The 23,759-nt window shown below is 32.3% G+C and overlaps 1 protein-coding gene across 3 annotated transcripts in view; it reads right to left on the bottom strand.

Moving 5' to 3' along the window:
• The window catches only part of Cdh18 (cadherin 18), a 307,953-nt gene that overhangs the window by 7,392 nt on the left and 276,802 nt on the right, over window positions 1–23,759 (bottom strand). Inside the window, exons 9-10 of one of the 3 annotated variants that reach the window (XM_026393607.2) lie at window positions 17,153–17,270; window positions 1,390–1,641 (exon numbers count right to left, since the gene is read on the bottom strand). In XM_026393607.2, coding sequence (XP_026249392.2) covers window positions 1,390–1,641; window positions 17,153–17,270 — 370 coding nt within the window. Of the gene's footprint in view, window positions 1–1,389; window positions 1,642–17,152; window positions 17,271–23,759 lie in introns of those variants that run through there. The other 2 variants (XM_026393608.2, XM_026393609.2) reach the window with 2 other exon arrangements.

Here is a 23,759-nt window from a genome sequence, read left to right as displayed (position 1 = left end):
TGTTTTAATCCAGTCTACACACCTGCAGCAAACCCCCATTTTTTTCAAATATACAACAGCATTACATTTTCTCACACATGCTCCTTATGTTCCTTCTCCTCTTCATCCTCATTCCAACTTACTCTCTTCACCATCTATGCAAGCAGGTTATCTTCCTCCCAGAAACAAAACTTGGAATATTCTTTGTGGGAATACCCTAGTCTCACCAAAACATACAGTGCTTTTTTTTTTTTCACATGTGCACGCTACCAAGAAAGGTCACAAATACGTCTCTAATGGAAAGGAGGAAGTGGGGACACACTGGAAGACAAACACATATGCACTCTAAAGTATGCAAAAAAAATGGCTCATATCTACCTTTATTGTTACAAAATCTGGGTGTACTATCTTACTTTATTTTTTTTTCTTTCTCTCTTTATATTGTGTCTGTCTTAAATAAGATCTAAAAGTTTGAGATAATATCAGTTTGAAATATAGAGGTGATGAGGTTTAGAATACACATCTAATATCCATTAGAATATAACAAGAGATAATATAAAACTGGATTTTTTAATAAAATAAAATGCAATGCAAATATCAGATTCGAGAAAATCTTACAGTATTTAATATAATATAATTGAATTTAATAAAATATATGATATTTCAGGTTACAGTGACTTAGAATGAATATGTTAAACTCAGCTAACATTGATGATTAACTGATATTTGGGAATTACAGAAGTTTCTATAAGACTTTTATATTCTTATTTGGTTATCAGATTTACTTTATTGTATATGTCTGTGATGTAAACATGATATTTGAATATATTACTATCCAGTGACATGATAACTATTATCAAGCAAATTAACATATTCCTCATATCACATTTACTCCTTTTTCATGTGTGTGTGCTAAAACAACTTAAAATCTACTTTTTTGACATTTTTTATTGATATAAAACCATGTTATTATTAACTCTAGTCCTCATACTGTATATTAAATTTCTGTGCGTATTTATACTATGACTATAAGACCCAAGTGGGCTGTCCTTGGCTGAGCTAAGCAGGGTGGGTCCTAGACATATTAAAATGATGTCTTTCCCTTCCCAGAAATTAATTGAAGAGTTCTTTCCAAATGGGATTTAGAATATCTTACTATTAATTTTTCTAAAATGCATACTTTCAAAACTTTTTCTCTTAGATTTCATATGTTGCTGATATTCCAACTCTTTCCTACGTTTTGAATCAAATTAGTTTCAGATTACAGATTTGTAAAATTTAATTTAATAGAATATGTGCAGCCATGTTTTATTACCCCCATTATGCCTTTGTAATCCTTATATTTCAAGAATACAATTTACTCCCATTCAGAACTGCCATTGTACCACCTTAGGCTGTAGAATGACTTACCCAGGAGAATGACAACACAGAGAAGGATAGCGATTAGGGCTCCTGTACTCAAACCAGCCGAGGACAGGAAGGCTTCTGCATGACAGGTCCGCACGCGCCCATCTCTCTCGCATGCACAAACCCTGATGGTGAGGGTGCTGCTGCTGCTGAGAGAGGGGATTCCACCATCAGAGATCATAATGGGTAGATAATACACATCCTGAATAGTTCGACTAAATCTCCTCCGCCTTGTCAGAATGCTGGCTGTGTTATCTATGATAGACATAAGCAAAACAAAATATACTTAGTGAAGCTGCCATTAAAGATTCACATTTCCTTTAATGGATAAAACGGATATGTGTGATTTTTTTTTTAACTTACAAAATGGCCAAGGGAACACGAAAGGGAAATTTTTAAGGAATAGCTAAAATTGATAGTTCAATTGAGAAAATTATTTGAGTAGTTAATAGAGCCAAACTGAGGGGATGGTGAAGTCATGGGAGGACAACAGAGGGAAGAGACAAAGCCATTTTGAATATGGACTTACTTAGCAGCTAAAATACTTAAGGCATAGTAATGGCCTGAAGCAAATGGATCCTAGTCTTTGTTGTGAACTAGGAGGATCATCCCAAACCTAGACTCTTACTTCAAATGACAACAACAGATATCTGTACTTCAGCAAACTATTCAGGAGATTTCAATACATTAAAAAGGCTTAAGAACCACTGATACAGATGATATTTCTCTGAAAACACCACATAGATTGATAAACTTAAAAACTTAACTATAATATGATGCACTTTTGTCAGAGTGAATATACCACATGGAAGTTAAAGGTGACCAAATAGTTCTATTGTATGTGATTTTTAAATGTTATGTACTATAAGAAATGTGGGCATGATACATATTGATCAATCCATACAACATCATATGAAAGTGGTTGCTAAAATCTTTATTGCATTGGAGAAAATAATTTGTATTATAAATAAGTAGTTTAAAATAAATGGACAGAGTTGTAGAGTATAATTTATATCAAACCACACAGGACACACTTTGATACATTCTAGAATCCTGATCAAAATTATAGTGTCACATTTTGGTCAATTTGTCACCAATTAATATTGATGTACTGAAATGTATACATCATATAATATTTTCCCATTGTTATTTCTCTTCCCAGAATGTCTATGAGTGAAAAGATCCCATGGTACACACTTGGATATACTGTTCAGATACCCTTCTGGGAAAGACTTATTGCTCTACCTATAAACTATCACCTGATCATAGGTCACAACTTTCAGTGACTTCCTCATGAAAAGTTAGAATATTCAGAACATTTGCCACCAAATGCTGATATACTGAAAGATAAGTTTAGCTTAAGAGCTTTGTCATGGGGTCAGCCATTGAGAAGCATTAAAACTGCACAGAATCTTAGCCAGGCATTGTGGTACAAATGGGTAATCCCAGCAATGTGAGAGGCTAAAGCAGGAGGATTGAAACTTTGAGGTCACACTCAGCAATTTAGAAAGGTTCTAAGCAACTTAGCAAGACCCTATTTCAAAATAAAAAGGGCAGGGAATGAAGCTCAGTGTTAAAGCATCTCTGGGTTCAACCCACAGTATTGAAAAAAGAAACTTACTCTGTACAATTTTATATATATGTCAGATTCATGAACATCCTGCACTCCAAACTCCAATTCAGAGTCAGCATCACAGGGAACTCAGCCTGTGACTATACCTGAGTTAATTATTTTGCACTAAAAATGTGAGTGCACCATTGGACATTTATATGTAGTGGTTCTCTTTCTCAAGTCAATGATTTTTATTATGAAAATTAGAATTTTTTTAATATAGATAATTTGATAGTTATAATACTATGCCATATAATATTTTATTGATTGAATGTTCTAAGTAAATGCAATAGAAATATAATTAATTTACAAATATTCAATATAATATAGAGAATGAAACAGAAAAACATACATATAAATACACACACACACACACACACACATATATATATATATATATATAAAATTATGTCACTGAAGATGTATAGGAAAAGTAAATAGTTCAATGAGAAATTGAAAAGGATTTTCTTATCTGGTGAAAGAAGAATTTAAAAACTGTATCAAATGTGTATCCTGAAGCAAGTCACAGAATAGAAAAAGAAGAGGATGAGATGTATATGTGTATGCATTATTTGTATGCACCATAGCAATCATGGGTTATTCCACAGGAAACCTGATCTTCCATAAAAATCAGATCTCCCAGTTGGACGCTTTGTTATGATTAACATAAAGTTGTCTCTATTTCAATTCCTTAATCGAAAGAACATGTTTGAGCTAAGTGTTTATGTGCAAATATGTTTAAGAATTACACAACTATTCTTAGGAGAGAGGCAAGACACTTGTTACTGGATTTGAGCGACATAAATAATGACATGTAGATTAACATGGTAACAGTCATTCTGGTAGATATGGAATATCTTATGGCTCCAGCCTAGGGGACAGTTTACATTATTAAAGTGGATAATTGTTGAAAATGCAGCCACAAATGTGATTCCAAACACAAGAAAACCAGAATATGCCTTTGGAAGTGCACTTTTAGCTCCTAAATAGAAAACCGTATGACATGGAGAGATTTTTTTTTCTTTTTTTTTTTTTTTTTTTTTTTTGCAGTTGAGTGTTTAGCTTTTGAAAAGAAGAGAGGATTTAGGAAGCAAAGAACTTCCCACCTAGAAAGGCCTCAACAGATAATGAGCTCTTGACAAAGGATAGTCTGTACTTCAATGGAACTGCAAAAAATGTGCTTGGCAGAAGCCTCAAGAACTTGAATAAGAAATCTTTGAACATGAGGAAGAACATGAAAGTGGTAAGAAAAACACATACATAAATGCATGCATGTATAGGTTTATATTCATGTACACATATATATCATATGTACATTTATAGATCAAATCCAACTGGAAGTCTATATCGTGTTTATACATGGATCATATTCATATGGAGTCCCATATCATGTGTGAGCATATAAATCATGTCCATGTAAAGGTTTATGTCATGTCTGGGTATGTAGATTATATTTATTGAGATATATTATGTGTATGTGTACATATCAAAATAGAAAAGTATGTCTTGGTGAAAATGCAACTTAGGCTACAAGGGCAATAAGAAATCTCTAAAATTTCAAATATACTTAAAAATATTATAGAAAGTCTTAAGAGATAGTCAAGTTAAAAAATCATTAACGTAAGATTAATAAAGGGAAAACATTGAAGGATAGAACATGTGTGGATGGGAAGTGCTGTGTATTAATTTTCAATAATAAGCAATTGCTAATAATGTGCATCCAGACTTGGTTCTTCCTTTGAACCCTCAATGGCTTGGATGAAGAGAGAGTGTTTTAGAACACTGATTTGCAAAGCCAGTCCAGTTAATGTATTGAACTAGCATTCAAGGACAATTGGAATGACAAAACCGAATATCTTAATCTAAATAAGAATATACAAATATATATATATATATATATATATATATATATATTAGGTGGCAAATTATGGAGAATTTCAGATGGGCAAAAAAACTGGAGATCATATTTTAGTTTCATTTTTCTCTAACCCTTTGGCAACAATATGAACAATTTATAATTTAATTATTATTAGAACCCATGAAATAAACAATGCTGTTGTGGTTTCCAGCAAAATTCCTTTCATATGATCGGTGCTTGATAAATAGTAATTTGAGGGACAATCAGCAGGAACTTCTCTTATGTTACAGTTTCTTATTACATTGGCCTGTGTTAAGAAATTAAAACCAAAATGAGCTAAACATAACTTGCAGCACTTCAGCAGCAGGAGCTCAGTATGTTCTTTGCTATGTGCTTATTCTTTCTCTTGTTTTGCCTGACTTCCTCTCTGTCAATCCGAGAATGACCCTAAGCTCAATTTTCAGACTCTGGAATCTGCCTGTTCATTTGAGTTTGTAAACATCCTTGTGGCCTCACTTGTCTGTCTGCCAAACCACAAATGCATGATCCAATATGTCATTACATTCTGATTTGCACCCTGGAATGTCATCCTGTTGACCATCTGCCACACTCCTTCTTGATAATCTTTAAATTCTGCATAAACACAACCATCCATTGTATAAAATTTCTTCCTTCAGATTCATAAATAATGCTGGAAAAAGGTTATAGCCATTTAATTGACCCCACTTAGTTCATAGAGAAACTTATACTATGCTCTCAGAGGAGATTAGAAATTAATCTATTGACATTTATTTGTATTCATATTTATTCTTTATCAGATGTCACACAGTAGCTTTTCTGAGTTTCTTTGTGATGCCTGTTCTTTACCTCACAATAAGAAAATATCTCTTGCTGCCGAGAAGCTCTCATCTATTGTCAGAATTTTTAAAACTCTTCAATCTTTCTTTGTCATTAATTACATCTCTGTTATATGTAAACTCTCATATACAGACTGCATAACTAAGACTAAAAAATAAATAAATGCATATAAAACAAATATAAACCTTGAAGACTATCAGCAAATCTCATAAATAACACATACATTTGCAAACATGTAAATTTAGAAGTGGAGGGGTATAATAAAGAAAAAAAATTAAACTCAAGATACAAAATCATTCATCAACATATTGCAAAAATGCAATTTCAGAAGAAAAGGCAAGGATAGTAGCACAACAATAAGAATATGAACTATAAGAGAAATCATCTACCTAATATTTATCACAGATATTTAATAAATAGTATTATTATTAGCAACTAATGGATTAGGCAAAGTAGAAGAAATTGTTAAAAGTCTCTAAAATTATAAACCCTGTAGAAAGTTGTGAGTGTAATTCTTTAGAGAGTTTTACTGTATGCATAATTCTCTTTTTCAGACTATTTAAAGTTCCACCTTCCTTAATGCAGAGGAAGGGTCAAGTTACTATAGCACTGTATAATTTATACCAAAGAAAGAATTTAAGTAAAAGAGTGGAACCTACATTTCCAAGAAAAGAAGGCAAAATAAAGTGGAATGGAACATGGAATAGTAAAATTAGCAGTAACTTAATTTTGTTCTACTTTTATTTTTTTTGGCTTGGTACATATGAATCAACTTTCCTTTATTTATATTTTTATCATTACAAGGGTATAAAAAGTTTGATGCAATATGACCTGACACAACTCAGAAAGAGGAAAAAAAAAAAGCATATTCTTTTATCTACAGTTAAATGTCCACTAAAAAAATCTCTAGAGTTGAAATTCAGAGTTTTCTACTTTATGATTAAGATTGTACGTGGATTTTAACTTCCCAATAGTCAAGCCTCGAGTGTCTAATTTTTGATAAAGCACAGTGCTACTCTGTCCAGTGCATGTGAGTAAATGTAAGCAAGTGAAGAATCTGAGATTTGACTGGTAGAGAAAGGAGAGCCAGGGAGGAATGAAAGCACTGTGTCAGGCTCTCTTCTCTGACAGGAGATAAGTGACTCAGCAGGGAGTAGTAGCTGGCTCATCTATTAGAGGATGTGTGGTGCTTGATTTATAAGGCAGGGTGAATTATGTGTGCACTATTTTGTTTAGGACAAAGAGAAATCTCTAAATGTTCTCTTGAAACCCTGTGGATAAAAACAGAATTTAAAATGGTCATTCTCTGTAGCGAAATTAAGTACATTACCACACCAGCTGTGAATTCTTGTTTGAAGGACAAAAATAAACTATGGGAATATAAACTGCTGCAGATCTGAGAATGCTGAAATGTATGAAATGAACATTTAAAAAACTACTACGATTTCCAATGTGTGTCAACCTAAGTACCTGTATTTCAGAACTAATTCATAGTAGAATTTGAATGAAAGGACTTGAGAGCAAAGGTTTTTATAACAGCTGCATAGTCAATATCAACATTGAAAATATGCTTTATCATAACTTCTGTGTGATGGAAATTTAAAGTTCTTCTAATAACCCTAAATAGCCTCCCCTCTCCCAAAACACAAACAAAACACTTTTTTGTTCTAGATTGCATTTAAATGTTTTGCTAAAAGTTATAAAGAAACATAATAGCCAATATATTTATTTTAGAAGCATAAATGTATTTTATTGCAAAGAAATGAAAAGTAATGAAGCAAAACAAAAACAAAATATTAGAAATATTGGAAGAAGGTTAAAAGGACAAGGTGTTTAAAAGGCTTTGGGAGATGGTGCAGTCTTTAGGGGAAGGGCCTATTGGAAGGAAGTTAGACCACTGGATACTGAGCATTTGAAGAGTATATGGGACCCTGGTCCTTTCCTCTATCTCTTTGCTTACAAGCTGGTATTAGGCAAGCAACTTTGCTCCACCACACCTTCCATAATGTTCTTCCTCACTACAGGCCCAAAGCAAGGGGAACATAGACTAAAACCTCTCAAATCATGAACCTTCACTGATTTTCTCAAGTATTTTGTCACCATGAGGGAAAACTGAATAGCATAGGCAGTCTACAAAATCTTGCCAAATATGATTGTAAATGATAATTTTCATAGTATTTTTATTGTTTTAAAATGAATTAATTTTAAAAGAATATGAAAGTCTATTAAAATTGGAATATACGTATCTAATAAAAGAACTTAGGAACCAATACTAATAATATTTTTGGTAGCAAATCGTCAAAGAATTTTAAAGAATAAATTTGAAAGATAAATTAAGTATGAGTTGGAATCTTGTAAACAAAGAGAGATAGACATGTATACTTATTGTAATCTCTTTCTTTACAAAAATCTGTGATTTACAAATGTACTCTTACAGTTAGAATTAAGCTTAAGACTTAAGTCAGACAAATCTTCTTGCATTAAATAAAGCCTAGTCCCTGAAGAGACAGCATGAAGATCATGAAACAGAATAGACATGCCATGGTAGAGGAATGATTTTATATTAGGGGATTAGGATGTATATTACAAAATGCATGCACAAAGTATTCTAAGTCCAGAATCCTGGTTTGAGCCAAATTTAAAAAAAAAAATCTGAGATTTTATGGCCAAAGTTTATTTTCTATAGAGAATAAGAATGGTAAATCATATAATAGAATGTTTTGGTGCTAAAATGAAAATTTTACAATTTAAGATAATAGCAGAAAAATACATTTGAATCAGAAAGCATTTTATACTTTTATTGCTATAACTTTAAAATTAACTTCTAAACTTTGGTTGCCAATTTCAAATAAAATTGTGTCACTACCAATATAGTAAAGTAAAAATAAGGCCATTAATAAAGAAAAATATTTGCAATATACATTTTAAAGTATATATTGCTAAAATAAATCCTTTACTTACTTGGTAATTCTCCAAATCCTATCATTAATATTTAATAATTTGTGAACAATACATTTCCAGATAAATATTGAAGATATTTTGCTTATCATGTTTTTTTTTTAATTCACTACAATTTGGTACTAAAGCAACTAAGCAATGAATGACAATGTATCTATTGAGAGCACAGACTAGGGAATGATGCATAACAATCTGTTCTCAAGGGTGAATTAAAATGTCACCTGGCTTCTGCTTTGTTGAACTTCCCTGGATGGATTTTTCTCCCCAGTGTGACTGATGATGCCTCCCTCACCTTGGTACTCTCTTAAACTCTCCCCTAGTTGGAAACTGTACTCTGATTTACTCTGCCTGGAAGAATAGACTCTACCTTAAAAGTCTAATGATGCTTTCATCTTTTAAACTAAAAACTTGTAGTAATTGAAGTTACTGATATTCCACTGACTTCAAATGCAAGTTGCATTTCATGTCATCCTCACTTTTCTGACTAGATCACAAGCCCCTGGAAAGCAGGAGATATGTTTTGTAAGTCCCCACATTCTGCCAACTTAGATCACTGCTTTCTATGCTGGAAAAAGTAATATCACTTGAAAGATGAGGAAGTGCAAGAAAACCAATGTTAAAAGCTGACTACAGAATTTTCTCTTAGTTGAATGACAATTTTCTCCAGGAAAGGCAAGGAGGAATGGTTATACAGAGCCGGTGGAGTGATTGGAATGGCCATGCTGAGCCCCAGGTGTAAACAGAGTTGGAGGAGATAGGACTGCATGAGTATACGTTTAAAAAGCTTTTCATTTTTAATTAAATCAATAAATGAATAAGTTCCCACTGAAAATATTCAAAGTGCATATAATATTTCTAAAAAGTACTATATAGTCTATTATTTTATTACTATTGCTTTTATTATGATTATGCTCTATTCATTATACTCAATTCATTGTTTCTGGCAGATGTTTAATAATCATGCATTGAATAAATCATACTTTGAATTTACCTTCAATACTTTAATAGTCTTATTTTATCTTATTTTAATTTGTCTGCAAAAAGTCCATATATTTTTTCCTAATTAAATTTTATGTTAATTTATACAGTTATATTCACTGATGCATAAAGTTTTTGTACACTCCCTTCATTAATTTTAAAGTGAGTGATATTTTAGATGGGAAGATAATTCTTTCATTTTAGTTTATTCTTCAAATGTCACTAAATGGGCATTGACTCTTGTAATTTTAGAGTAATTTTACTACATCCAATCACTTTACAATTTTAAATTATTGTCTGGAAATTTGTAGAATTATTTTACATTTTGTTAAGTTAAAGGATATCTCTAGGAGATATCTATATCATTTCAATCTTGAACCAAAATCATCCTTCACTGAGGGTATTTGTTTCTTCAATAATGCTTTTTCTATTTATTTTTTAAAGTTATCTGTATTGTTCATTTTATGACTACAGTATATCATGTGATACCAAATTCTCTGTAATTTCATCTATCTTTGCAAGAATAAAAATAACACTAATCATCATCCTCCTATCTCAATTTTACAAAGACAATGCTGAGTCATGGTAAAGCCAGGGCTGTAACATGGTTGGCCTCATACTTAATTAGTAGAGATACCAGAAAGACAAGCTGTTTGCAGAATCAACCTCTGAAGCACTCTTCTGTGTTTCTTCTCCTTTTGTTCTTTTCTGATCACTAATTCCACTTAAAGCAGCATCCATTTGAATTTTTTACCATACCAGGTTTTTAAATTGTTCATTGTCCACGTTTTCATGTGTCAGTGTCATATTTATATCTAATTAAGAATTTATTTTCCTTTCTAACACATATAATATGCTTTGATACATACTAATCTCTGTCCTTCAACCTAATTCACCCCTTCCATGTTCTGTGATCTTTCACTTAGGTAAGATGTTTAAGCAAAGTTCCCAGGGATTCTTCTAATAAAATAAATGATGATGGTAAATTTAAACCAGACCTAAATATTTTCTTAAAATCCTCATATCCTTTCTCCTTTGGAGATGACATTCAGGATACATACATAGGCCAAGTTTATTTATCCAAGCATATTATTCCAGTAAATATTTTAGAGGAAGAATCCATTATTATGTTACAATTACTGTTATCTGACATCCTGACCCATTATCTAAATTGAGCTGCTCTTTCCATGCAATCTGTTTGCTTATACTAATAACTAATGAGAGATAGGGGTTACGTACTGAGACAGAAACTAGAAGAGCATTTGGAAGTTTCTTGGATCTGGAACCAAATTGGAAACCAGTGGGTCTCTTATCTGAATACAAGGCAGATTTTTTCCTAAAACATATTTTTTTTTAAATTAAAATTTTAAGAAAAAAAAAGTTTAGCTGAAACACTTTGAAGAAGAAAAAAAAAGTATAGTGTTATATCTTGCTGTTGAACAAACAATGGTAAAAGTTAGGGATCACAACAAGCACACTCTCAGTAAAGAGTCCTAGAACGGCATGCTCCAGGAACAGGAACAAAGCAAGGATAAACTTCATCTAAACAGAACTGCAAATCATCCTTAACTCAGTTCAGACTCTGATTGGATAAAAGTGAAAATCCCTTCTATGCTTGTTTATAAGAATAAACAATGAATATTCTCTACAGAAATACACTAGCATTTAAGCTTCTTCTAGTGCTAAGGCTTGGTCGTCTCTGCCCTAACATTCAGGTGTTGAAAACTTGGGCACCAGAGCAATAAAGTGTTGGGTGGTGATATTACCAGGAGGTAGGTGGATCCATTTCCCATGAGTGAATTAATGCCACAATAAAAGCAGCTTGTTGTGTGGGCTCTCTCTCTTCTGACCTACTGCCATGTGAGGGACAGAATTCTTTTCCTATAGAGGATGAAATAATCAAGTCTAATCTTGGAAGCAGAGACTGCTCCCTAACCATACACCAGTCTCCACAATTTTGAGGAATAAATTTCTGTTCTCCATGATTAGCCAGTTTCAATTAATTACTGCAAGTAATTAGACACATCAAGAATGAAGACTATATATCTGAGTTCTGTCTCCCCTCCACATTCACCCACCAAACACAGATATGCTACAAGGATTAGAATAGTCTAACAATTGTTGTTAAAAATCACAAGACTAATGCATTAAACATAGGGAAAAAATGAAAAAGAAAAAGTTCCCCAGTTTTTTGTAGAAAAAAGTAAAAAAAAAAAAAAATACTATCTGGCTAAGCACTATTTGGACCACATTTTTTTTTTTTTTTGAGTGGATATATTTTCTCTGGTAGGACTCCTGTGTCTTTAAGTAGATCATTAGCTCCATGCTGGTATTTCTACCAATATACTCCCAGCATATGTCACAGTGAGTAATAAAAACTAGGCCCAAAATAAAGAATTTTTTTTATAAACAAGATGGAACATTTAAGAAGACTTTTGTTCTGCAAAGTTAAGATAAATTTGTAGGTTCCAAATCAATGAGGTAGAAAACATAAGGCAGGAAAGATCTAATGGGGAGAGGAAAGATCTAGAAAAATATGAAATGTTGTTTTTAATTTGGTTATTTTGCAAGTTGTTCTGGCTATTACACAGGGAATACTGTCAGGGTTTACATGGATGAAGATCTTTTTAGTTGGTGTGAAGAAATTAGCTACCTTATTGTTACTAGGCATAAATACTCTAAATGTCTGCCTCTGGAATTAGCATAGTACACACATATTAATAATCTATAAATAAATAGATGCTTTTATAGAAGTTTCTAGTACAGTTTCATTCAATGATGTATTAATAATTGTGAAAGGTCTTATCTGAGATTTTTTTCAGACTCTCAAGCTAATAAATTAACCTACCATAATTTAAGGGGACTGGGGAAGACACATGTTCCTGGAGCAGAGATGAAGGAATTTTTCCTCATGTCCACATCAACAGCCTAGACACTTGTTCATATAAATTTCCTAGCAATCTAGGGTGAAAATAGTGAGGTGCAAGAGTCCAGGAGCACTGTGTGCACACGTGAGTTTGTATGCCCCCTAAAGAACCTTGAGTTTGGAAATCATAGATCATTTGTAATGAATTGCAAGCAAACATGCCCAAAACGTGTTTCAAAGAAGTCCTTATCCTCATTCAACTACAGAGTAAATAAAAATATTCTTTGTTCCTAAAAGGCATCCCATACCTTCCAGGGCTATTTATTACACAGATATTTTAGAAGCTGTAGTCTAGAACCAAAGGGTAATTAATGCTTTTGCTTGCAAGGCAGGAAAGGATGAATGCCAGGATTTATGGTTTAGTTGTGTAATGTCCTCCAAAAGCTTGTGTGTGATTGAAGAAGGACAGTTTAGAGGTAAAAGAATTGGATTATGAATGATTTAACCTAATCAGTACATTAATCACCTGATAGGGATTAACTAGGTGGTAACTATAGGTAGGTAGGGTGTGGCTGAGACTGTAGTTCCCTGGGGTGTGCCTTTGGGGTATGTATTTGTCTTTACTCTACTCTCTCTCCCTCTCCCTCCCTCCCTCCCTATCCCTCCCTCCCTATCCCTCCCTCCCTCTCCCTCTCTCTCCCTCTCTCCCTCTCTCTCCTTTCTAGTCACCATGTTCAAAGGTGCTCCCCTCCTCCACACTCTTCCATTATAATGTTCTGCCTCACCTTGAAACCCTAGGAATGGTGACAGCCATCTATGGACTGAGACCCAAAATAAATTTTGACTCCTCTAAAATTGTTCTTGTCAGGTCTTTTGATCACAGCAATAGGAAAGATGACTAACACACCAACTATGGAAAATTGTTGTCTCATACAAGCACTCTGAGGAGAGGATATAAACATTTGAAGAACTTGTGGTACTGTGATTCACGAAGAGGAAATTCTTCCAGTCTTAAGGCATGACACAGCAAATTACAGTGTTTCCCTTAAATAGTTTTCTTACTTTCCATGCAGTTATGGTTGAAATCATAAAAATGGAGAAGACTGGAAGATTTATTTCCATAGTCTAAGAAACTGTGAAAGTGACGACAGCCTGCCCCTTTCACCACCTCTTAATTTTATGTCCACTTTCTGTAGCTGTTGACATCATGTGAGATTTGAATCCTGGTCTACTCCCGTGTTTTTTCCCACCTTAGGACCTTATGACTTCCAATCTCTTGTCTAAAACTTTTAGCCATTGCCCTTGTTCTGATAAATTTCACTCATCTTATTCCAGAACAGGCATATATCTTATCTATTCTTACTGTGCATCATGCTTATTGTCTGTACCATTCCATGTGTGATCACTGTATCACATGAGATGTTTTTGAGGGCAGGAAATAGATTCTGACTATACTTGTGAAGAGATCAACACTTAGAGAAACTGACATAAATAGTGTTCAGGTTCACACTAGTTGAGTAAGCGAGTTCCTATCTTGTGCTACAAAGATGCTTTAGTTATTTTAGTTAAACTTTTCACTCATACAGAAATTAAAAGAAAATACTACCACTCAAACTTTATATATATTATAATGCCACTTTTGTTTAGATATGTCTCAGAAAAATAAGACATTGCATAAATATTTTACTATCCACCTGATTTCACTTCTCATTTCCACCCACAGTTAACCACATCTCTGAATTTCATCTGTATTATTCCTAACCATATATTTCAAATTTATTAAGTATTTACTTAGTTATGCATAATTCCTATATATTTAATGAATATAGTTATAATTGATATATAGGCTATGTATACATGCACATGCATATATCACCAAAATATGTATACTTATACACACATGATAATTTACCATTAAAATGATTATATATATATATATATATATATATATATATATATGTAAAACACTAAATTTCTATATCCTTCTCCATGTAGTTTTATATAGTTTACAATACATTTAGAAACTTTATTCCTATTTTGATAAATATTTTCCAATTATTTATACATATATTTGTCTTCTATTATTATTCTCATTTTATCTAAAGAATTTCTGATTTGTTTTTGTTTGTATGTTTGTTTTGATGGCTCTGTGTCAATGAGGTACATCCACAACGTTTTTTTATTTTATTTTACTTTTTGTGACAGGGTCTTGCTAAGTTGCTGAGGCTGGCCTGGAACTAGCGATACTCTTGCCTTAGTTTCCCAAGTAGTTTGGATTACAGTTGTGCCCAGCTAATTCCTTTTTCTTTGAATAAAGATATTATTTCTTTATTTTCTTTTTTTTTATTTTCAGAACACTAAATATTTCTATTGAAATGCTTTTCATTTATGTGTATCTTTGTTACTTAGAGTGAATTTATTTTTTGATATATATTTTTTAATCTAACTCCCTATTGAAAATTAAAATTCTTCATCTTTATCATACACAGCAATATACATTTCTTTCTCTCTTGTTTGGATATATCTCTGTTTCTTCCCTCATCCTTTCCATATAGTATTTGGATATGTTGCTAAACTATAGCTTTCTGATTAGATGCCCTGGCTTGGGGACTGTGTGTGCTTTCTTTTGTGTCTCTGAATATGCACTTTCATTTAAACAGTAGGCTCAAAAACATAATGGTCTTAAGTATTTTTTTCTTCTGGACTGAATTTTATGTTCTAGGGGCGTGTGAATGTCTATGAATTCATATAATATAATGCTCAAGCACCCCAGTTCCAGGAGTATTGGATTTCTAATTTGAATATTTTACACTATTATTAATAATTGTCTTCTTTGTGAATAAACTATAATATTCTAATTCATTTATATACAATTAATTCTTCTAAGGTGACTTAGAAGTATTTCTAATTATGAATAATCCATGTCACAACTGAGGCTCAAGAGGTTAAGCAGTTGAGCTTTTATAGTGCAACCAAGACATTTTGCTGAATCACATTTTAAACTATGCATTAATACAATTTTTAAAGAGAATTGCTGTTTTTTCCTACTGAAGGTGAATTGTTTATTATTTATAATTTATTGAACCCTCAAAAGCTATAAAATATTTAAAAAAATATTTTAAAACATCTTTATACAACTGTCGACAGGCTCCTCTCACTTGAAAAAGATTAACTAGTTTAAGCATTCATTTGCTTGAACAAAATAGTTGCTTAAGAAATCACACATATATCCTTTCAACAATGAGTGCATAGTTTGAAGGAATATGATTTCAGTCTACTAAGGCAGAAAGTTAAATGCTACCTCCAATTGTATAATTATTTGGAATGCAGGAAAATCTGAATTTTTTTAAAAAAAATTCACGTTTATATACTAAACATGTGTGGATTATAACATAGGATGTTCAGATGTAAGTAAATTTACAATGGTGATTTAAAAGCAATTTATCCTACACAAATATATATATTTATAAGCAGAGAAGACCATGAGGTTACTTAAAATGGGAGAGACAATGAAGATGTATATTTCATATGAACCCTATGGTTGCATTCACATTGTAGTATATACTCATTAGTAAAATTTAAAGACACTCAAGGATAATGGCAAAAATGCTTTCGTAGAAGTGTACCAAAAGAAAATTAAATGTTGATTCCACAATTTATGTAACATTTTTCCTTCATGTCAATTTGAGGCAATTATTAAATCTCAATAGTACATGCAGATTAATATGATCAGTAGGTATGGTGGTGCATGCCTGTACTCCCAGAGACTGGGAATCCTAAGATAGAAGGATCACAAGTTGGAGACAAGCCTCAGCCATTTAGCAAGACCCTAAGTAACTTAGCAAGGCTACGTCTTAAACTAACTAATTAAATAAATACATATGTAAGTAAAAAAGTGCCCTTGCATTCAATCCCCAGCATGAAAAAAAAAGGTTAAAAGTTAATTTGGAGGACAATGTTGATGCTAATTAGAAAGCTACACAAACTGAATGGCTTATTATTTGTCTAGATGGAGGAATCCACCAAATAAAATATCCAAATAATGATGAATCTTCTTAGTAACTAAATTATGGTATTTCTTTCTCCCCTCAATACAGAATATTAAACAAAAACGATTTTTAAAACTACCATAACACCTCACAATTATGCATATTTCCACCCATACTCTGGAAAATGTTCCTAATAACAAAAGGAAATATAATTTCCCCAGCATATATTTCCTGATAGCTTTGCTAATACAGATGATTTCAAACATTGCATTTCCATTCATAACTGTCTCTAGAACATATTTTTCATTTTTTCTAATTTAAATATTTTTTACCTCCTAGCTGTTGCAACTCGCATGAACATTTTTGTCAGCTAAGATTTCTCTTAAAATTTGCCCAAGAGCATATTACTTGTGTATTTCTTGTTTAAAGGAATGCTTCTGAATAAATTCAAAGAAAGCTATTTGTACATATGGCTCAATTTTAAATACAAGCTATTCACAGATCATAACACATTAACATCAACTCAACACTGAATGCTGATTTTCAAGCTGTTTGTGGGTATATAAGAATAAAGACAAACTAATCAGGCATCTTCCATATTAAGTCATAGCAAAAAACACACAGAAAAAAATTATATTTATGTTCACCTTCATTGTCCTTAAGGGTGAAGTTTGGGTTGATAGATAGGTGTTCATCGAGAAAGAAGTTAAACCTTGGTCCATTGGCAAAATCATCTTTATCTGTGGCACTGATGGTATGAATAACCTAAAGAAGAGAAGCATACTAAATAGTAAATTTAATTTGGCTTATTCCCTTGGTTTTAATTATGCCATATGATTTTAGCTGCTACAAGGATTTTTAAAGATTCTTTTTCCAAATCAATTGTTTAAAGTTAAACTCATGAAAGCACCAATTATTTTTGTCTCCATTGAAATGGATTTTAGAGGAAAAAATATTATAATTTATATTCATTTACAGAGTTTTTTTTTTCTACCAGAATACAGATACTTTAAAATATTTGTTAACACTCATAATACCTTGGGGCCAATTAGATGTAAAGTTTTGTGTGAATGCCTGTTTAGGGAGATGTAAAGCATTGTTTGCACAAATAAACACCCCAGTGTTGATGCAGAACAGCCTCTCAGTATATGTGGGATTCTATCAGTAATTACAAAAGCAGTGTATGCTTATTTTTTTTTTAAGTATATTGCGAGGCCTTTGAGATCTTGATCTAATTCCTGTACTTTATTGGTGAACAACCAGAGTCTCACAAATATCATGCTGTGTCCCAAATCTCTGAAATAGTGGCAGAGGCAAAATCAGAACCCTTGGTGATTTATCAAGAACCTCTCTTCTTTAGTGGTCAAGAGAAAACAAATCTAAAATCTGGATTCAGCGCACCTTAAGGAGAACACTAAATTAGAGTATATAAATAAATCATTTCTAGTGGTACAAGATCAAAGCAAATTCTAGTAGCTGTGGCCATTGTAGTTTGAAAAAACAAATACCCAAGCAAAAAACCAAAACAATATTTCTCTCTTTTAAAATTTTGTATCCTAAACATTTATGTGTCTCCTTATTTTTTTCCTGCCATGCATTAGACAAATTAAAAACAAAGAGAGGAAAAAGAAAACTATAAGTTTGTATTTTCTGCTTATGAAATGTATTATGTCAATTGCAAAATGTGATATTGTTTATAAAAATATTTTATCCAATTTAAATATTTTACAGTGGAAATAATTCACCTAACATTGTGACTGTTGAAACCCAAATCTTCTCCACATATTGAGGCAATTAGTTAGAAGAAGATGAAGGCATGAAAAAGTACTTCAGAAGAGTGATCAGGGGAGGGAAAACAGAAAAGGCATTTGTGCTCAGGAAATGACAGTCACCAAGTGCTTCCAGATATGGAAGGGATCACCTTCTTCCACATGTCCCAAGACTCACTCCTGCACATTTTGAAGCCGAAAGCTTCATGTTGTTGATGGTGAACTTTCTTCTTCCATTTAAAGAGCAACTATTCTCTAGGTAGATCTTTTCCCATTTGTTTTGCCTCTGAGTAGGAGAATGTATGATGGGTAATCAGATACAATCTGACCATTTTCCTCAAGTGCATGAAAAGCTTCAAATAGAGTTCAGAGTGCCCTGCCAACTGAGAGCTGTACTTACATTCTCTGCACATCAGTTAATTAGTATATGATTGAAATAAAGACAAAATCAATTTGTCTAATTTGTTTTCAGAGTTAAATAAATACACTTATTTAAAGCAAACATAACTCTCTTACCCCATCCCCATGGCCCACAGTGGTACATACCAGCATACACATATACACATGCAGAAACACATTGCTTTCTCTCTGTTTTCCCTTGCATCCTTCCATGCCCTACTCCTCATTCATTGTGCTTCTGCAACTTGCTGTCCTGTTTTCTCTATGACACATTATAGCATGAAGATGCATTTGCAAATTCACTTCTTATCCCAGAATAGATCTCAGAGATACTGATGGAGAACAAATAATTCAGAGGGAATGAGCTGTTTTACATTCCTTGCTATCACACGTGTAGTATTGTTTCCTTTTCTTTTTTGTTTTTTTTTTAAATTTGTTTTAATTATTTACACATGAAAGTACAATGATCTTGACATATCATGCATTTGAATCAGATGGGGTATAATTTCTTATTTTTCTGAGTGTACAGGTTGCAGAATCACATTAGTCATGCAGTCACGTATATACCCACAGCAATAATAATGTCTATTTTATTCTGCTGTTCTTCCATTCCCTCCTTCCCCTCCCCTCCCCTCCCCTCCCATCACTTCTCTCTACCCAATCTAATGTGACACAATTCTTTTTTTTCTTTTTCCTCACTTTGTCATACATGTATTCTGTGTAATGATGAGTGTCTCCTTCCATCTTCCATGCAATTCCCCTTCTCCCTCCCTTTCCCTCCCACCTCTCTTCTCTACTAGAGGTAATCTTCTTCTCAGACTCTTCCTCCCAACCCCATTTTGAGTCACCTCCCTTATATCAGAGAAGATATTCAGCATTTGTTTTTTAGGGATTGGCTAACTTCACTTACATAATCTGCTCTAATGCCATCCATTTCCCTGCAAATGCCATGATCTTGTTATTTTTTAGTGTTGAGTAATATCCCATTGAGTATATATGCCACATTTTTTTTTTATCCATTCATCCATTGAAGGGCATCTAGGTTGGTTCCACAGTCTAGCTATTGTGAATTGTGCTGCTATAAACATTGATGTGGCTGTATCCCTGTAGTATGCTGTTTTTAGGTTTTGGTATTGTTTCCTTTTCTATCTATTAATTTATAAATATTTAAATGTTTTCCTAATGTTTTTACAAATGTGAGATTATTCAATATGGTAGACTGATATAATTTATATTGCATTTTTAATATTGGAGTTTGTGTGTGTGTGTGTGTGTGTGTGTGTGTGTGTGATCTTTACCAAAGCATCCTTCCATTCTTATACAGATACATATAGACCATTCACATCTGAACCTAATAGGGAGTGTGCATAAAACAGATCTGTTCTCCTAGAGAAAAAAATCCCCAGTCCCTTTAGCATAAGAAACAATGTTTCAATTACTACATTTTGCTTTAGAATATCCCATTCATCATTAACATTTGTAGAATGAATGGTCAGATAAGTTAAATTTTTATACTTAACATTTCTGCAAAATGTTTTCAAAAACCTGAAATGCTAGGTCTGCTTTTGTCCTGAATCCTGAGATATTCTCTTGGTCTGAGATATCATATTCAACTTTTCTGTTTTATGAATTGCCTTCTTCATTTCATTAAGAAAGCAGGATTTGTGTTATTATTATTTCAGACATTTTACAGAAAATATACATGGAAAATTTGCATGTTTGTGATTTTAGAAGATTTAAACCTCTGAGAGATACCTAGATAATTGCCAATTCTCTATGATCAGGATCTTCTGTTACCAGAGTTGTAATTTATGCACATTGTGATACCTGTGCTCTTTGTAAAATTACTTGGTAATCTGAAATGCCTTAAAATTTCATATTTTATTTTCATTTCTTTGAACATCACCCCAAAATTTCCTAATGCATACTCATGATCCAATTAATACATATTATAATAATTTGATTATTTAGAATGGTATAACAGATGTAGAGTCACACATTTAGTCTACTTTTCAAAGTCAAAGAGGGAAAATCAAATTGATAGTTCAGATTTGTAAACAATAAGCAAGAAATAAATTGATAATAATCTTAGTAAATGCGATTGTTTTTTAAAATTTATTTTCCACAATCCAATACTGTGAGAGTATAGAGTATTGTATTAGAAATAAAAATATGTGTTATAAATTTAAGTACTATAATGTTCTGTTTTAAGGAGTATACAATATCGTTTCTAAATTAATCAATGAGTTTTCTTTATAATATAATATTGAATAGATTCAGTATAAATTTATTGAATAAGAATATGAATTTCTGTGAGTTCAATGATCTCTTATTTATACTTTATAAAAGTTTTATTTACCTGGCTTATTTTTTCATACAAAGTTACATAAGTTGATAAAATTATATGTAAAGTAGCAGCAGTTATTATCATATAATAAAATGATTTTCATATAATATTTTCAGAGCTTCTTTCTAATGAAAAGTAAAAAAGAGCACAGATGAAACTTAACACATATATGAGAAAGGACGCTCTTATTTAATGTTTATCACTTAGGCATATTTGGTATACCTGAAAGAAACACTCTACTTTAGGAATCGATTTCAAATTTCATGCACATGTGGCATTATTTTTTAATCTTACTTCAGGAAAAGTATTTAAAAGATTTTTTTCCAGAATGGGAAAATACATTAACTCTGAGAACTATCATTTACTGTTTACATTGACATCTGAGTTGACCTGAAGTCTGTTGTTATATGTGGTGGTAACTTTCATAAAAGGCCAATCTCTTTGCCATGGCAACACAGTGATGGATTAGATGTACAGCATTCATAATAGAAATATCTGAGACTCTGAAAGCCATTGTCAGAGAAAGAAGATTTGTTGTACAGTTGGGCAATGCAAACCCACTTTAAAATCTTATTTCAGAAATCATTGTTTAAACCATTTCCTATTCCAACTCTGCATCAAAACACATGAAGTCAAAACACATTTCTTCCAAAAATGCTGTTAACATAAGGTTGAAGGAATCAAAGTCTATAAAATTAAACATTAGAAAGATGCAGACCATTTTCTTCTGCAATGTGATAATAACAAAGCTACATATATTGGTAATGATTTGTTTAAATATAGCTATCACAAGCAATATTTAAAATGATTTTTTACATCAAATTACAACTTTATTTTGATGTAAAACATTAAAAATAATTGTTAAGGCAACAATACAGAGAACATAATTGTAGCCTGGATCATGGTGTATGCCTATAATCGAGCAATTCTGGAGCCTGAGGGAGGACAATCGTTAAGTTCCAGGCTAGCCTCAGCAACTTATTGGGACCTAAGCAGATTAGTAAGACCTAGTCTCAAAATAAAAATAAAAATTATAACAATAAAAAGTGCCTCTCTTGGGTTCAATTTCTAGCACACACACACACACAAAAAAATCTAATTGTACTCACATATGAACATTCTAAAATGTGAAGGGCAAAATTGGTGGCTAAAATAGTAACCACAAAATTTTATCAAAATATATTAGAATTTAGAGGTGCTAAGCCTTGTGATAACTCTCTTAAAACCAATAATAAATATCCAAAGAAAGATGCAGAATAAGAATAGTGAAGAATTTCAAACAATGGTTTGTGAAATAACTACACCATGATCAATGAGTACTAACAAAGATAAACAGGTTATGGCATAGTTCTTTCCCAAAATTATTATGGCTTTCATGTAATAAGGTAACTCATTTTTTGAAAATTGAAATTTATTTAGTCATAAACTCATAGAATTTTAGGCTTAGGGAAGCCCGAAAATTCTGACAATTGTCTTCAGTTTAGAGATGAAGAAAGCACTTTTCTATGCTATATAAAATTCTCTCAGAAATGCCACGTAGCTGAGGCCTTCAACGTGAAGAGTAAAACAGAAGACTCAAACTAGAGAGGTAACTTTGAGAAAAAACATGTCCTAGAGATAATGACAAAGTGAACTTTCAGAGACAGAAGTAGCCAAGATGATGGGCCAACAAAGTCAGTATCACAGGCCAGAAAACTGAGCCAATAGTCTAAATTTGGAAACATTTGTTCAAATACACAGAAAAAAGTAACAACTGAAAAAGGAGGTAGGGCAAGAGACCATTTGCTCAGATTTTCAGCAGTCTCCAATGGTGGCTATATACCAGCAAGCATTAGCTGCATCATGGTACAAGAACATAGATGACACTGAAATGATCTTGGGGGCAAAGCAGTTTATTTATACATAGCTAAATATTTCAAAAAGAAAAATGCCTAAGAACTCCTGATGTGAACATTAACCTATACTTGATTCTTTAAAAAAACAAAAAAAAATATATTTTTTAGTTGTAGGTGCACACAATAGTTTTATTTATTCTTATGTGGTGCTGAGGATCAATCCCAGTGCCTCACACATTCTAGGCAAGCACTTTACCTCTGAGTCACAACCCCAGCCCTTATACTTGATTCTTTATATCATATTCAAAAAATTTAATTTACCGATTTTTAGATCTCTGACATACGAACCAATGAGATATTCATTGAGGGTAAGGACCTAAGCTTTTTTTTTAATATTTCAACCTTTCTTAGTTTCTCTTAGTTATACATAATATTAGGGTATGTTTTGACATAATTATACGGGCATGGAATGTAGCTTACTCTAATTGGAGCAAAAGAGGAAGTACTGAGGATCTAAATTTAAAGGCTGATCTTTATAAGGACTTATTGCATCTTGAAATGGTAGCATTTATTCTTAGCTGTTTTGTTTGTTAACATGCTATTAACTAATACAGTATAGAAATTTATTTTCTAATTGTAGTTTAAAAATATAAGTAATATCTTCATTCTGATGCTGTACTCAGCAATTGTGTCAATTTCACATAAAAAAACTGAAACAGTATTTAGGAGCATTAGAGCTATTGTTGTTGTTGCTTTGTTATTATTAATAATGGGTGTTGAAATTTGTTTAATACTTTATAGTGACCCATTGAGCTTTGGTTTTCCACTGATTTTAAGTAACAATTTTTGGTTTATTTGATTTGTGTACATTTTATTTGAAATATTTATATATATGGTCACTGAT

The sequence above is a fragment of the Urocitellus parryii genome, chromosome 1 (genome assembly GCF_045843805.1).
Source record: "Urocitellus parryii isolate mUroPar1 chromosome 1, mUroPar1.hap1, whole genome shotgun sequence".
Lineage (NCBI taxonomy): Eukaryota > Metazoa > Chordata > Mammalia > Rodentia > Sciuridae > Urocitellus > Urocitellus parryii.
This window is presented reverse-complemented; position numbering and strand designations above follow the sequence as displayed.